The sequence below is a fragment of the Alexandromys fortis genome, unplaced genomic scaffold, assembly GCF_014885135.2.
Source record: "Alexandromys fortis isolate MF-2015 unplaced genomic scaffold, M_Fortis_MF-2015_v1.1 scaffold_44, whole genome shotgun sequence".
Taxonomy (NCBI): domain Eukaryota; kingdom Metazoa; phylum Chordata; class Mammalia; order Rodentia; family Cricetidae; genus Alexandromys; species Alexandromys fortis.
The window spans coordinates 26838-43872 of record NW_026067921.1 but is presented as its reverse complement, the minus strand read 5'-3'; the positions used below and the strand labels follow the sequence as shown (position 1 = coordinate 43872).

Below are 17035 nucleotides of genomic sequence, written 5' to 3'. Positions count from 1 at the left end.
ACAAAACTCAAGTCCAAATGGATCAAAGACCTCAATATCAGTCTGAACACACTGAACCTGATAGAAGAGAAAGTGGGAAGTACCCTACAACAGATGGGCACAGGTGATCGCTTCCTATGTATAACCCCAGCAGCACAGACATTAAGGGCAACATTGACTAAATGGGACCTACTGAAACTGAGAAGCTTCTGCAAAGCAAAGGACACTGTCACTAAGACAAAAAGGCAACACTGACTGGGAGAAGATATTTTTTTTCTTAAAAATATGGTTTAACAATAGGGCTAAGAATGAGACATTTTTAGAAATGGTATAGTCCTTACAGATTGGTGCCAGGCTTCTCAGAAAAGAGGTTATAAATGTGAAGAAGGATACTACCAATCTAATTAACAAAATTTAGTCAACTGAGGTACTTTTAGAAATGGTACAGGCTGATGGTAATTTATTTAAAGGAAGATTCAGCACTCTGGAGAAGGATACAGCCGACTTGGCACATAAAACCCAATCAATGACAGTGGGTGATGAAACATTATTTGAGAGAATTCTCACTGTTGAATGTATTAATCGGACTCTGTCAAAGGGGTATGACAGATTGACTGATAGAATGTCTCTACAGGAAGGTAATATGTATGCTATAAAGATTATGTACAAGGATGAGACATTGTCTCTACTGGACAGACTTCATACCTTGGAATCCTCAATGAGGGCATTAGAGCAGAACAATGGACAGGAGATCCAGATATTACAAAAGGCAGTGGTAAGCAGATTTGAAAAGATTGAGGTAATTATCGAATTTGATGACCAGGAACGAAAGGTAAAAAGGCAAAATTTAACCTTGTTGGTATGTAAAAATCTCCAGGATAGCTTGCCCAGAGTTCTGCTTGCCTTTCCAGAAATAACACCAGAAAGAGTATATGGCTTCAAGTACTCTAAGGTTATCAAGGAATATACATGAAACCCATATGTATGACTGATCTAAAGGAAATTAAACAAGCAATTGTAGCTTATGGACTACATTTGTCCTTCGTTAGGGAAATGGTCAAAATGTGGGCTTTCGGTAGCAATTTTCTAGGTCTATAATCTACCATTACATGGATGACATTTTGTTATCTGATTCAACTATAGATACTTTAGAAAGGATGTTTGAAGAAATAAAGTCTTGCCTAAATGGAAATTACAAATTGCTCCTGAAAAGATTCAAAGAGGAGATTCTGTTAATTGCTTAGGTTACAGAACAGGTTTACATAAAATTAGAACACAAAAGGCACAAATTCATAGAAACCAGTTGCAGACTCTTAATGACTTTCAAAGATTATTAGGAGACATTCCCTGTCTATGACCAGGTGTTGGGATAACACCTGATCTAAGAATTCATTTAAACAAAACCTTAGATGGTGATAAAGACTTGAATAGTCCTAGAGAATTAACAGCTGAAGCGGAAAAAGAGTTGATGATTGTTGATGAGAAATTACAGGAGGCACATGTGGATAGGGTGAATCCAAATCTTAATTGTATTCTAGTCATATTGCCTTCCAGAATTTCTCCCACGGGAATTTTAGTGCAGAAGGATGATATTATCTTTGAATGGATCTTTTTAACCACATAAACCAAGTAAAAAATTAAAAATTTATTTAAATTAAAAAGTCTCTGAATTAATTATAAAAGGTAAATTGAAACTTCGTCAATTAGCAAGTATAGAACAAGCAGAGATTATTGTGCCTTTTACTGCTGATGAAATAAAAAAAGTCGGCGCACAGCAGCAGCGGCAGCCGGAACCGGACGCGCACGGCAGCAGCGGCGGCCGGAACCAGACGTGCACGGCAGCAGCGGCGGCCAGAACCGGATGCGCATGGCAGCGGCGGCCGGAACCGGACGCGCACGGCGGGCGACGTAGCTGGCGCAGCGGCCGGGACCAGCGGGTACTGACACAGTGGCAGACAACGCAGGCGACAGGGACCAGGGCAACACCAAGAGCAGATCGCCCCAGGACAATTAAATCAAAGAGGTAGGCCTTTGGTTGGCGAGGTCCCGGGCAAACAGGGAACCTGGTTCTTTTCCTGAAGACCCGTCTGAGGGGTGAGAGGGATCTTGGCCCCTGGCAGGAGCCAGGAAACAGAACGAGGGAATTTTGCAAGAGGAGCCTCTGGCCAGCAGGGAAACCTGATCTGGTTTTAAAAGACCAATTAGAGATCGTCAATAGGAGGAGATGGGCAGGCGCCAAGGCAAAAATTCTCCCAATAAGCTGAAAAACAACATGAAAGCACCAGAACCCAATGATCTTACAACAGAAGGACTTGAACACCCTAACACAGAAGAAGTGGAAAAAATCGACTTTATGAAAGCAATAGAGTCCCTTAAACAATATGTAAAAAACACCTTTATAGAAATGGATGAGAAGTATAACAAAAAGTTTGAAGAATTGAGTAAATACGTACATGAGACCCTGGGAAACCAAGAAAAAACGAACAAACAGGTAATGGAAACAGTTCAAGAATTGAAAACTGAAATGGAAGCAAGGAAGAAAGCACAAACTGGGGACCAGCTGGATACGGAAAATCTAGGTCAACGAGCAGAGCCTACAGAAACAAGCATAATCAATAGAATACAAGAAATAGAAGAAAGAATCTCAGATTCTGAAGACACCATAGAGAAAATAAACGCACTGATCAAAGAAAACAGCAAAGCCAACAAATTCTCATCACAAAACATTCAGGAAATATGGGACACAATAAAAAGACCAAACCTGAGAATAATAGGAATAGAAGAAGGGGAAGAATTACAGCTCAAAGGCCCAGAAAATATATTTAACAAAATTATGGAAGAAAACTTTCCCAACATAAAGAAAGATATTCCTTTGAATATCCAAGAAGCATACAGAACACCAAACAGACTGGATCAAAGAAAAGCATCCCCTCGCCATATAATAATCAAAACACAAAATATACAGGTTAAAGAAAGAATATTAAGAGCTGCAAAGGAAAAAGGCCAAGTAACTTATAAAGGTAAACCGATCAGACTTACACCTGACTTCTCTATGGAAACCATGAAAGCCAGAAGGTCCTGGATAGAGGTTCTTCAAAAACTAAGAGACCATGGATGCAAACCCAAACTTCTATACCCAGCCAAGCTAGTATTCACTATCAATGGAGAAAACAAGACATTCCAGGATAAGAACAAATTTAAACAATACGTAGCCACAAATCCAGCGCTACAGAAAGTAATAGAAGGAAAATCGCAACCCAAGGAATCCAACATTGCCAACACTGACTACAATAACTCAGGAATCTAGCGAACCTTCACCAGTACAACTCAAAGAAGGGACACACACAAACTCTACTACCGAAAACAGTAAGAATAACCGGAGTAAACAACCACTGGTCACTAATATCACTTAATATTAATGGTCTCAATTCACCTATAAAAAGGCACAGGCTAAGGGATTGGATACGAAAACAGGATCCAACATTCTGCTGTTTGCAAGAAACACATCTCAACCACAAAGACAGGCATCTACTCAGAGTAAAAGGTTGGGAAAAGGTCTTTCAAGCAAATGGTCCTAACAAAAAAGCAGGTGTGGCCATACTAATTTCCAACAAAACTGACTTCAAACTAAAATCAATCAGAAGAGATCGAGATGGACACTTTATACTCATAACAGGAACAATTCATCAGGATGACATCTCAATCCTGAATATCTATGCCCCTAATATAAAAGCACCCACTTATGTAAAAGAAATATTTCTAAAACTCAAGGCAGACATAAAACCACACACACTAATAGTAGGAGACTTCAACACACCTCTCTCTCCAATGGACAGGTCAATCAGACAGAAACCTAATAGAGAATTAAGAGAATTATTGGAGGTAATGAAGCAAATGGACTTAACAGACATCTACAGAACACTCCACCCAAATAGGAAAGAATATACCTTCTTCTCTGCAGCTCATGGAACCTTCTCAAAAATTGACCATATACTCGGAAACAAAGGAAACCTCCACAGATACAAAAGAATATCAGTGCCCACCTGTGTCTTATCAGATCACCACGGATTAAAGTTAGATGGCATCAACTATGCTACCCCCAGAAAGCCAAAATAAAAAAAGTCATGGGAAGACAATGAACCCTGGAAAAGGGCTTTTGCTAACTTTTTGGGAGAAATTAGTAGCAATTATCAAAAGTGATAGACTTAACCTTATAAAGAGAACTTCTTGGATTCTTCCCTGAATTGTACATGATGCACTCACACAGCTGGGTGTAATGCCGACTTTCAGAGGGCTTCTTTAAACACCATTTATCTTTGTCAAGCCTCCCCCACCCCCGTCCTGCACCATCATCTCCCTAGTTGCCTCCCTCCCTACTTGGCATTACCGTCTTGAACAGAGTAGTTGCCTAGTCTGATTTCTTTTTCTTTTCTTTTCTATTTTATTTTATTGATTGGTTTTTATTGAGCTCTACATTTTTTCTGCTTCCCTCCCTGCTTCTCCCCTCCCCTTCCACCCTCTCCCAAGGTCCCCATGCTCCCAATTTACTCAGGAGATCTTGTCTTTTTCTACTTCCCATGTAGATTACATCTTTTATGTCTCTCTTTGGTTCCTCAAGCCTACTCTGATTTCGTAAAGAATCTTTTACTGAGAGGGAGAGGTAAAATTCAGATATTATAATTACTATATGCTTAGTGAGTAGTGGTGTTTTCAGTGAGAGAAATAGTAGTGGCTTCCGCCAGATTGAGTGTGTGTGTGTGTGTGTGTGTACATGTGCGTATGTATGTGTGTATGTGCACACGTGTGTGTATGTCTGTGTGTGTGAGTGTGTGCACCGTGTGCATGTTTATATGTGTGTTTATGTACGTGTAATGACTGAATAACATGTGATTGCACTGCACAAAGAGTGAAAATAAAGTAAAGAAGGAAAAAGAAAATCCCAACGTTTTGGCTTCAGCCACAGAACAAATGCAGTTACCGTTAATTCTCTAATTGAGATGTGTAAGGCACATTGGCTTAAGAAAGCCCCCGATTCTGCTTTTGGACATAATGCTTTTAAGATTCCTAGAAAAACCTCAAGATACTTTTTTCAGATACATCTATTTTCCTGAATATTTTATAATCTCATTTTTCTACACTGTTCAATAAAATTCCATTGTGTATATGTGCTGTATTTTCAATACCCTTTCCTCTGGTGATGGACATCTAGGCTGATTTCCTGTTCCTGTGTTATAAGCAGAGCAGCACAATGCATTTGCAGAAGGCAGACTCCTTTGATACATACTCTGGATTCTCTTCAGATTATAGAAACCTTTTGCCTTTTGCTAATGCTCATTGAATTTAGAGTGAAAGACTCCACTGCGTCTCTGTTATTTTTAGTCCCCGTATCTACCAGGAGATGTTTATCTTCCCTTTTGAGAATTTCCCTACTCATGCTGCATTCCACCCCAGTCTCTTTTGATGTCCTCTCCTGTTCCCTTCTAGCTTTTGCCTTCTACACAATAAGTTGCTGAGATACTATATATATATATATATATATATNTATATATAACCTCATACACTGTCTACGCCATCTCTCTGGAGTAAATTGTTCATCGTGATGGTTCATTGTATACAAGGGTCTTCTTGTAAGGGTCTGTTTGCTTGTATGATTTCTGACTGTTCTCTTTGGGGAGAAGAGAAAGGAGAACATGGGCCTAGGCTGGCCGTGACTAAGTGCCTTGCCTGAAGCAGAGAGTTGAAGAGAGGCAAGGAATATAGACACAGTAGCTTTCTTTCTCTGGATGCTCTCACCATTATCTTCATGGATTGTTACAGAGGGGCATTGGTACCCAGTTTGCTTCTGCAGCACTTGAAATATCCTTACCCTTCACCATTCTAGAATTGCCGCTGGGCACAGCCTGGTTAAATCCATCACATCCTTCAAGAAAGCCTTAAACTCAAGTTCGGGTTTTTCAGATTTTACGTTATTAGAATTTAATCTCCATTTTTTTTCATCAGATTCTTTGGCGGGAATAAAAAGGAGCGTAGTCATTTGATTTTTATTTCACAATATAGGGAAGTAGTGCATGCCCTCTGGGTTTCCCAGTTAGAGGGCGAATGCACATTGCTGGGTGACTCTTTCCATCTCCCTCATTGCTGTCCATGCGGTTCTGGAAGGACCAGGATGCGCAGTCTCAAACGTGTACTCAGGCTGGCGGTGGGGTGGGGATGTCATTTAGTTAGCTCTACTTACAAGTGCCTTCTCTGAGTGTCATTCCTCAGCTCTGCATCCTGTTGTGCACGTCACTCACTTTGTGTGTTCCAAAGTAATGTTTATATTCAATTAACAGTTGACTTTTTGACATGGGGATGATGTGAACATTGTTTAATACGTGTGGAGCATAGGTTGCTCAATCACCATCTAAAGTTATTTGCTCGCAGCCTCTGAGTGCTCTCTCTTGTGGTTGGAGAATGGCATGTGACAGAGGCTTTTCAAGTCAGGACTTGATTTTCTAACTTTGCATTCAAAGTGTTGTTATCGTCCTCCCCGGTTAACCTTGTTTCCAGATGAGTGACGCACTATATTTCAGATAAGAAGTCATTTTTAACGTATCTGAGTCTATCAAGAGTCTTTAGGAGAAGTCCCTTCAAGGGCAACACAGAGGCATCTTTGCACCAGTGAGGAGCTCACCATATGAATATATAAAATCTGAGTAGCTCTGAAAGCTTTGTAGGGGACCTGTTCTATCCTAGTAGCTAAGGTCCAGAGTATCCAGCCTTAACGACTGGGGAGAAAGAAAAGATGTTATCAGTGATAGGCAAGGAGACAGTAATTCTCTTGTTTCAGAGAGGAGCAAAACCAGGGAAGTGGGAGAGAGGATCCCCCAGAAGCTGAAGAAGAGACAAGAACGATCAGCTTGAGTGTGATCTGCCAGGGTTTGTCACCCTCCCTTAATGATAAGGGAGGGTATTAATACAGTTTCAGACAGGAGTAGCTAAGGAGAACTCATGAACCATCTAATCCTCCTAAGGAACTAAAAGACCAATACTGGAATAGGGTAAAGGAAGTATACAAAAACATTTCCTACTATGCTTTTAAATGCTTACGCTTTAATTGTGCTTTTCTGATTTGTAGTAGTACTGACTACATGTTTAAAGATATGAATACTCTCAGCAGGCTTATTCGTTTTTCTCTATATTTTCCTTTTATTGAAAATAGCTTTTCCCCTTCAAATATTATATCCACCACCTGGCTCATAAAGTACTTTTAAACACCCAAGTCACCTATACCTGTCTCCATTAGAACAAATTAATTTTCAGTTCTCTGTAGAAAAACCACATGTGCATGTCTGTGTGCATGTGCTTGTGTGTGTCTGTGCTTATGTGTGTATGTATGTGCATGTGTGTATGTGTGTGTGAATGTGCACGTGTGTATGTGTGCATGTGCTTGTGTGTATGTATGGTGTGTGTGTGCTGTATGAGTGCACTTACATGAGTATGGGGATGCAGATGCCCACATGTGCAGGTGCAGATAGAGGCCTGAAGCCACAGATGGGTATCCTGCTCTACCACATTCACCTCTGTGTTTTGCCTAGACTGGCTGACTAGTGATTTCCAGGGGTCATTCTGTCTCTGTCTTCCAGAGCCAGGATTACAGGCAGTGGCATTTTACGTGGGTACTGGGGCTCTGAATTCAGTTCCTTATTTTAGCCATTGTATCATCTACCTATCTTCCAAACACATTTCTACAAATCTACCATGATCCACCATATCCTGTTGTTTGATACATTGTGAAATGTGTAGAGACAGCCGGACTTGCCAAGCTTTCAGAAAGTCTCCAAGAAGGGCAGGCATTCATTGAACATATCATAACAGAAGCCTGAAAACTAACTCTGATTATAAATAGCTCTTGATATGAGACATACTTTTACTTTGAAGAGTGACTTCAACATCGAGTGACTGGTAAAGTATCTGACAGACACATTTGCATCCCAAATGTAACAGGTGGGTAAGAGCCCAGGTTAAGCAATGCTGTTTTAAACACGATGTCAGGTTTTTGGGAAAGCAGCAGCACCAGATCCAAGATGGCGGCCAGCAGGAGGCTGATGAAGGAGCTTGAAGAGATCCGCAAATGTGGAATGAAAAACTTCCGTAACATCCAGGTTGATGAAGCTAATTTATTGACTTGGCAAGGGCTTATTGTTCCTGACAACCCTCCATATGACAAGGGGGCCTTCAGAATTGAAATCAACTTTCCAGCAGAGTACCCATTCAAACCACCCAAGATCACATTTAAAACCAAGATCTACCACCCTAACATTGATGAGAAGGGGCAGGTCTGTCTGCCGGTAATTAGTGCTGAAAACTGGAAGCCAGCCACCAAAACTGACCAAGTAATCCAGTCCCTCATAGCACTGGTGAACGATCCCCAGCCTGAGCACCCACTCCGGGCTGACCTAGCTGAAGAATACTCTAAGGACCATAAAAAATTCTGTAAGAATGCTGAAGAGTTTACAAAGAAATATGGGGAAAAGCGACCTGTGGACTAAAATCTGCCATGAGTGATTCCAGCACGTTTGAGCAGAGCCCCCGAGCAGTGCATTCAGATACCCCGCAAAGCAGGACTCTGTGGAAAATTGACACGTGCCACCACCTGGCGTCCGCTTGTGGCAGTTACTAACTTTCTACAGTTTTCTTAATCAAAAGTGGTCTAGGTAACCTGTAAAGAAGGATTAAAGAATTCAGATGTTCTAAAAAAAAAATAAATAAATAAACACGATGTCAGAAATTGCCAGGTTGGAGGTGAGTCATGTGGATCAGGTGTTTGCAGTAAACCCAGAAACCTTCACAGAAACTTCAAATGGTAGATGGGGATAGTTGTGATCATTGACTGACTTTGAAATCTGTTAAAACCGGTTCATACTTATCTAATGTAAGTTGGGATCCATTTTATGAGCACTGAAATCTAACTATTATTTGTATTTAGGGCATTGGTATCACTTTACTAGTGTTCACTATGGCAACCTGGAACTCTCCACCATGTGCCCTGGGTCTGGAGAGTATAAGAAAACTTCGCTTCCTTGTTTATAAATTGAGAAGTTGGATTCTGTAACTTGGGGGATGCTCACTTCTTAAATGTTTCCTATGACCAGGAATAAGTTAATAATCCACAGACATCTGACTAGGGAGCGACAGGGTTTGTGTGAACTTCTTACGATTAATTACTTTTCATCGTCCTACCAAATGGAAACAAAGAGCTGTGGCACAGAGGATCAACAAGTCACATTTGACTGGGGAAAATGTGTGACATTTTTAGTTGACATTTTATTTGGTGTAAAGAAATATTAGACCATTTTTTTCTTTTTGGACTACATTTTGACCTTAATGTTTACTCCGATAACACCCAGCTGTCTAACCGTTCATATGACTGAGAAAAAGACTACTTGAAAATTACAAAGTAAAAGCCTTCATGAAGTTTGCATAGTAGGCGGGTAGTTTTGTATCTGCATTTCTGCAGAGGAAATAAAAAGGTAATATAGGCCAATAAGTGGAGTGTTCTCCAAAGCAATCGCTTGGTGTTGGGAAGGTAAGTCTCATGACCTGTAGGTAACATAAAAGGAAGTTAAGTGGTTGTTAAAAGATCCCACAATGACGATTTCGTTTGGAGAATTTTAGTCTAGGACCTAATTAGATTTTCTAATACAGAACCCCTCATCTTGTGAGTAATTGGATTCATAGGCACTGAACTGTACAAATAATATCACAAGATAATGTTGCCTCAAGCCCCTTCCTCCCTTAAATGAGCTCCTAAGAGACTAAGTCATAAAGGTTGATGTCAGATGTTATAAATTGTATTGTATCCTCAGATATGAAGGCAGCTTTGCTGACCTGGAAATGAGGTCTTGAGCTGTTGCTGTGTTGGGTAGCATCATACCCAGATAACACATCAGGACTTCCCCTGCACTCTGCCAGGCTCCTCACTCTCACCCCTTATTCTGAGTTTTAGAGTTTTAATTTCACTTTTAAATATATTTTTATGGTTTCACTTCTAGTGGATCTAGTCAGACAGCACCATACTTTGATCTAATTCCTGTCTGGTATAACAAGAGGGCTCCTTCAAGAGTGACTTGGTTCTCAATCGTTGTTTTCCTGACTAGCTACATATTGGTACAATCCTGACATTCCTTGTATCTTCAAAGAGTCTTGTTTGAAGAGGGCGGGGCTGTGGTGTTAGAGACAAGCATCGCGATGAAACGAAGCATCGCGATGAAACCCCTGCAACCTTCCTGTAAACAAATATTTTGAGTTCATAAACATTCAACTATCTTAATAAGTAAATCCTACTTCTGAATGTCTTAAAAGGTGATTTAGAGCCTGCAAACCAGCTAACCATAATTTTTCTTTAGGGTGTCAGCTTTTTAGAAATATCTGGTTTTAAAGCCAGGAGCAAAATTGACAATCGGGGTATTTGGAGTTACATTGGAAAAGGAGTTCTGTGGCATGGTCTGAATATTGGTGATTGAGTTTCAGGTGTTCTGTGCTTTGAATCTTGTCTGGGTTTTAGCAGGCAGGAAGGCCATGGAGAGCTCTTTGTGTGTGCATATGTCGCCCTCTGCTGACAAGTATTTGTAATTGCATGAGCCGGGTTTCAAAGCCCGCTGCAAAGGTGGAATTCCCAGTTTTCTTTTCTTAGAGGCACAGCTGGGGATGATGATTCAAGTTTGCATAATTTGTTTAGGATGTAAATGGAGGAACAGGAGTGAGGAAACGGCCAAAGGGGAAAGGTGGGCAATAAAAGGTAAGTACTAGTACGTAACTGAAGTTTAGTATGAGTTGACGGTTTGAAACGCTTGTCAGAGCAAACCTACCCTCAGTAAATTGGCAGCATGGGAGGGTGATAGAGGAGGGGATTGAGAATATCAAGTTGGGTTAAGGACAGAGAGGAAGAGCAAGGAAAGAGATACTTTGAAAGAGGGAGCCATTGTGGGGTGAATGAGAAATCAGACACAAGAGAAACTCCCAGGAATCCACAAGGATGACCCCAGCTAAGAATCTTAGCAAGTGGAAAGGATACCTTAACTTCCTTCACCTGTAAGCAGATTGATGACTATCTTAATTGTCATCATAGAACCTTCATCTAGTAACTGATAGAAGCAGAGGCAGAGATCCATAGCTAAGCACTGGTCTAAACTTCTGGAGTCCAGTCACAGAGAGGCAGGAGTGAGATTACAGGCAAAGGGGTCAAGGCCATGATGGGGAAACCCACAGAAATAGCTGATTCTAGCCAGTGGGAGCTCACTGACTCCGGACTGACAGTGGGGAGAACTTGGGCAGTTGGTGAGACCACTAACAATGGAAGCAGTATTATCCCTAGTGCATGAACTGGCTCTTTGAAAGCCCATTCCCTAAGGAGGGATACCTTGCTCAGCTTAGTTACAGGGGGGGGGGGGGGGGCCTTGGTCCTGTCTCAAGTGATGTGGCAGACTTTTCTGACTCCCCATGGGAGGCCTCACCCTCTCCGAGGAGTGGATGGGGGTTGGGATGGAGAGAAGGTGGGAGGAGTGGGAAGATGTGAGGGAGAGGGAACTGGGACTGGTATGTAAAATAAGATTGTTTTAAAAATAAATAAATAGAAAAGAACAAAACAAATGACAAAAAGTACTGTTGGTGAAAATTTCCTGTCAATATTTGTGTATACGTTATTGTATACGTTCTCTGGACTCCTGTTGATACTTAAGTTGAATGTTCTGTCAATTATTGAGAGAATTATAATGACATCTCCCACATCAATTGTGAGTACATTTGTTTTTTTTTCCTCAGATTTCTACCTATTTTTGCTTCATAATATTTCAAGGCTCTGTTTTGTATTGTGTAAACACTTAGGAGCATAACATTTTCGTGATAATTTAGCCTCACTATGACTATAGAATTATCTTCTTGTGCTTGATAGCTTTTTTTTTGGCTCAAAATATGCTTAGTCTAAAGTTAATATAGCTATATCTAAGTAAACTGTTTCCTGAGATCAATACCATTAGTAAAAAAAAAAAAGAGCTGCTAATAAAATATTGTAGAACTTTATGGTGAATCTTCCTGATGGAACAATAAAAGTTTCAGAGACAGTGGTGATTGAGATGGGTGATCTGTGTCACCCATGCTTATTCTTTCTTCTCTTTAATGGATCTCTTTACCCTTGCTTTCCTGTTTCTGCTAATCTATTCCTGGTCTTTATTTCCTCTTTAATTGATCAAAACCTTCTTATCTTTCTTGACAATTTTCATTTCTGATAGTAAATTTTCACCTGCTCCAGATTCTTTAGCAGTTCAATAGCTGTTTTTATTTTTTTTTTAAATAGAGAGGAGCCAATGCTGCTTTAATTTGTTCTTTTATATTTACGTATAATAATAACTTGTTCAACTATGTTCCCAATCTATAATGATAATAAACAACAATAAGAAGTACCTAATTGGTATTTTATATTTAAGAAATACTTGGTAAACATGTCTAGCAATTGTATTAACTAGAGATTGTTCCCTTTATTCTGGAGAATAAGATATGGACAGTCTTGGCTTACTTAATATGACAATAAGAAAACCTTGGTTGGGGTTTATGCTTAAATGATATGGTTTTAGAATGGACTCAGAAAATCAATTCTTCCCAGATGCTTCCAGTATATCACTCTGATGATGGAAGAAAAGATGATGATAAGGAGGATAGATCAGGAACACACACACACACATACACACATGCACACACTTTGTAATGACACACAGTTAGAAAACAATACTTGGCCAAAATGCTATCGAGATCATTTAAAGTTTGTCCCTGCAGGTGTAAACCCTGGAGGCTTAAGTTCTTTGGGGATCTGGCTCTGAATTATCATATAAAGCTTGAATAAGGTCTCTTATTCTGTGCAGTCTGTGACCCAATGTTAAGTTCAGGGATTCTTTCTTCAAGCCTAGCTCTATCAGGGCGGGAGGTTCATCATCTGTAAGTCACTTGTCTCAGACAATTGCCAGAATGAAGAAAATCAGATCTTCTGTCTTCTAGAAAATTACCACTTTTTAAAAAATGTAGATAAAAGAGATGCAGAGAGGATATTCTTAAAGAAGTGAGTACACTGGGCTTTGATAGATGGAAGTTTTGAAACATGATGAAGAAACAGTCATGGTGTGAATGGGTGGGCACGGTCTTCCACCCCTAAGATATTTACTCACAGAATTATCAGCATTACCAGTTGGTCTATGAGTTTTTCTAAACCTATTTGCATAAATATGAAATAGAGATGCTGGTAGCAATAGTATATCACATTCTTGAAAATCACCCCAGAATTTTAAATTTCCACACCATAATAAACAATATGTATGTGGCATAAGGCACAGTAGTTAGCTTCTTTGGAAAATGTAAGCATCATCGAAGTATAATTTTCTAACATCATAAATACATACCAATTGATTTGTCAGTTGAAACCAATTACCCACTTAATGAATTGCTCCAAACAGCTTACACTCCAATAATTCATAAATAAATAATAGACTGTTTTTGAACCTGCAGCAATCTGTATTACACTTTGTCTTAACACACTTATCCTAGTGAGTTGCATGAGAGCAGACATAAGACATGGACCAACCATTTCTACAATGGAGAGCACTCAAAAAAATCTAGATCTATCTGTCTAACTGCATAAAATACACCCAGACAGCATCAGCATAAGGATGCCACTAAAATACTAATAAACCATACAGATTAAGTCATTTAAACTATCTGAAATGTTATGGTGCTTGGCATATCGTGTGGCAAACTGCTTTTTCTTTGAATGAGCACTTTGCTGTAGAAATCAGATATTTTTGTAGAGACTATCATACACAATAATCTAGGCAATTTGAATAGTTTCTACTATTGATTATCTCATATGTCACACAAAAATATAGTCTTGAAGGTTTTACCTTTATTAAACTGTGGTAAATGTACCATTTTATTTATTTTATTATTATTTGATTTGATAGTAGCAGTGATATATCATAATAACTGATTTTAAAGAAGATTGCATATATATGGGGAATCATATAAAATAATTTTATGTTATTTTAACTTTGGGGATTCTTAATTTTCTGTGCAATTTCCTGATGATTTCATTGCCCCTGAAGGTTTGTCAGACACCATGATCTCTAAGAAAGCATTTTTCTTGCTTTTCCATGAAAGCATTTATTGGAAGAATGCAGTTGTAAGAAATTTTGACACCCTTTCTTTCTTCTCAATCTGTCATCTTACATTCTTTTTCTTGATGCCACGTTTGACTTCGCACTAGTCATACACTGAATTTATTTTATCTGTTCATTGGAAGATCAGTATTAAATAAAAATTATATGCTTTACTATTCTTCCAAATGGCCATCCTTTTTCTTTTTGCCAAGTGTGAAGTTATATTTCCATATCTCTTTATAATTGGGATTAGAAAATAGACTGAAATGCATTCATATGGAATACATCTTTTTAGTATTTTTATAGTGCTCATTATTCAGTAAGAATTTGATGCCATATTTAACATTTCTCTAATATATGATACAGGATCTTAAACTTCCAGTTGTATTTACAGAATTACCAATAAAAGTATATCCAAGTAGAATTTCTAAAATTTCTGAGTGCGTGTGTGCGCGTGTTTGTGTGTGTGTACCAGAGGAAAACCTCAAAGCCATTCCTCAGTACTGTCCACCTTGGTTTTGCAGACTGGGTCTCCACTGCCTTAGTGGGATAGACCAGCTGGGGAGTCAGCCCAAGGCATCTACTGTCTACTGCCTCTGTCTCTCCAGACCGGGATTTACACTAAACACATACCATCCAATCCCCTGTTTTCATTGTGAATTCTAGCGAGCAAATTTTATTACTAATGTTTACAAGGCAAATACTTTAGAACCTGATCTATTTCCTAAACTAATTAAGAGAGCTTCATTATTCCACTATATAATAAGATGAGAAATGGAGAGAAATTTTCATTGCAAATGCAGTCTTAAAATCAAAGGAACTGTTGAATCAATGAAGTTAGATAAGTCTTGATGGGAGGATGTTCATCCCAAAAAGTTCAAGGGTTTGGTTGCTGAAGTCTGCATAGGATTTTGTACAAGTGTCCAGATCTTGTAACTAGGAATATTATTACCACTCAGCTCAATCGTGCTGACCAACTGTCTATAATAGACCTATTGAAGATAATCTGCTATTGATTTCAGATATCACATGACTGATATTTTGGTAAGACATTATTCTTATTCTTTTAACAGATCCCAGCTTACTAATGGAAGAAAAGAATCAGACAACAGTGCCCGAGTTTCTCTTCCTTGGCCTCATAGATAACCTCTATCAGAAAATTTTCCTCTTTATCATATTTTTCTTTGTTTATCTTGTCACCCTGGGGGTAATGTGGGAATGATCACTTTAATATGGGTGGATCCCAGGCTACACACCCCTATGTACTTTTTTCTTAGTCATCTGTCATTTGTAGATGTGTGTACCTCTTCTTCCATAGCTCCCAAGATGCTGTGTGACATTTTTACCGAGAACAAAGTCATCTCTTTCATAGGCTATACAGCACAATTGTGGTTCTTTGGTCTCTTTTTGGCAACTGAGTGCTTCCTCCTAGCTGTCATGGCATATGATCACTATACAGCCATCTGTAAGCCCTTGCTGTATACACTCATTATGTCCCAGCATGTCTGTGTGCTCTTGGTCATCAGACCTTATGCCATTGCTATTATAAGTACAACGACTCACACAACCTTAATCTTTTGCTTACTATTCTGTGGACCACGTATTATCAACCACTTTTTCTGTGACATTTCCCCATTGCTATCTCTAGCATGTGCGGATACCCAGATCAACAAGTTGGTGCTTTTTGTCTTGGCTGGAGCAGTAGGTGTGATTACTGGTCTGATCATCCTGGACTCCTATGTCTGCATCTTGATGGCCATCTTGAAAATTAGGACAGCCAATGGGAGACAAAAAGCCTTCTCCACTTGTTCCTCTCACTTAGCAACTGTCTCTATCTTGTATGTGACTCTTTTCTCCATCTATGTCCAACCTAATGCTAGTTCCCTCCGGAATATTAATAAAATGATCTCCCTATTTTATACTGTTGTGATCCCCATGTTGAATCCCCTCATCTACAGCTTGAGGAACAAAGAGGTGAAAGATGCATTCAGGAGAACATTGGAGAGGAAGCACATAGGTGCTTAAGATAGAATTCTCTCTGTGACATGCCTAAGTTGTGGGAGCAAAATATACATTAAAGACCACTGGAGTGAGATTCAGAGGTTGCAGGGAGTCCTCGTTCTTCCTGATCACAGAATATTTCACAAACTTGTGCCATATCTTGATGGAAGCTAGCTTAAAGTTTTAGCAATTTCAGTGAATTTAACTGCTCATTGAAATGGTTTGGTTAACAATTCATCTTCAAGGTGAAAACCATATTTTCAACTCAATGATTCAAGTCTTCAAAATGAAAATGAAATTATGAAAATTTCAAATTTTAGTAAAAAAATTATACATTTTGATATTTTGGCTAAACACAATCATAGGAACAGAAAATGCATATAGTCTTGCTTGTTTCTAAGGCCTATTTTTATGTATGAATATTTTGCAACATGGATGTAAGTGTTTATATGTGTAAACATATGTTTACAGTGTCTGAAGAGTCCAAAAGAAGGCGTTGGATTCCCTGGAACTGAAGTTACAGTTATGAGCTGACACTCATGTGCTGGAAATTGGACCAAGTTCTCCGGAAGAGTGGCCAGCGCTCTTAACTGCTGCTATCTCTTCCTTCCCCCTATTTACATTTCAAGATTTCTGGGAAAATATTTTGAAAAATTTGCTACTTTTTTTCAACTATCTTAAACATGTTGCCAACTAAATCTTTCAAATGGAATGCATTGAGCTGTGATATATCATTTAACTTAAAGAAAAATTTGACTATGCCTGTCTTTTTTTCTTTTTTCCTTTTTTTTAAAAAATTCATTCACTTATTTATTTATTTATTAAAGATTTATGTCTCTTCCCCACCGCCGCCTCCCATTTCCCTCCCCCTCCCC

At 39.1% G+C, this 17035-nt stretch overlaps 2 protein-coding genes across 2 annotated transcripts; both read left to right on the top strand.

The window, feature by feature from the left end:
• Window positions 1-8021: 8021 nt before the first annotated feature.
• Window positions 8022-8717, top strand: LOC126501082 (ubiquitin-conjugating enzyme E2 L3-like). The gene has a single exon (XM_050141531.1). It carries the CDS (start codon window positions 8046-8048, stop codon window positions 8508-8510), a length of 465 nt encoding a protein of 154 aa, XP_049997488.1. The 5' UTR covers window positions 8022-8045; the 3' UTR covers window positions 8511-8717.
• Window positions 8718-15246: 6529 nt separating this feature from the next.
• On the top strand, window positions 15247-16184 carry LOC126501205 (olfactory receptor 998-like). Its single transcript, XM_050141752.1, is given in 2 exon segments — window positions 15247-15358; window positions 15361-16184. Coding segments are annotated over 2 exon segments (936 nt in total).
• The last annotated feature ends 851 nt before the right edge of the window (window positions 16185-17035 follow it).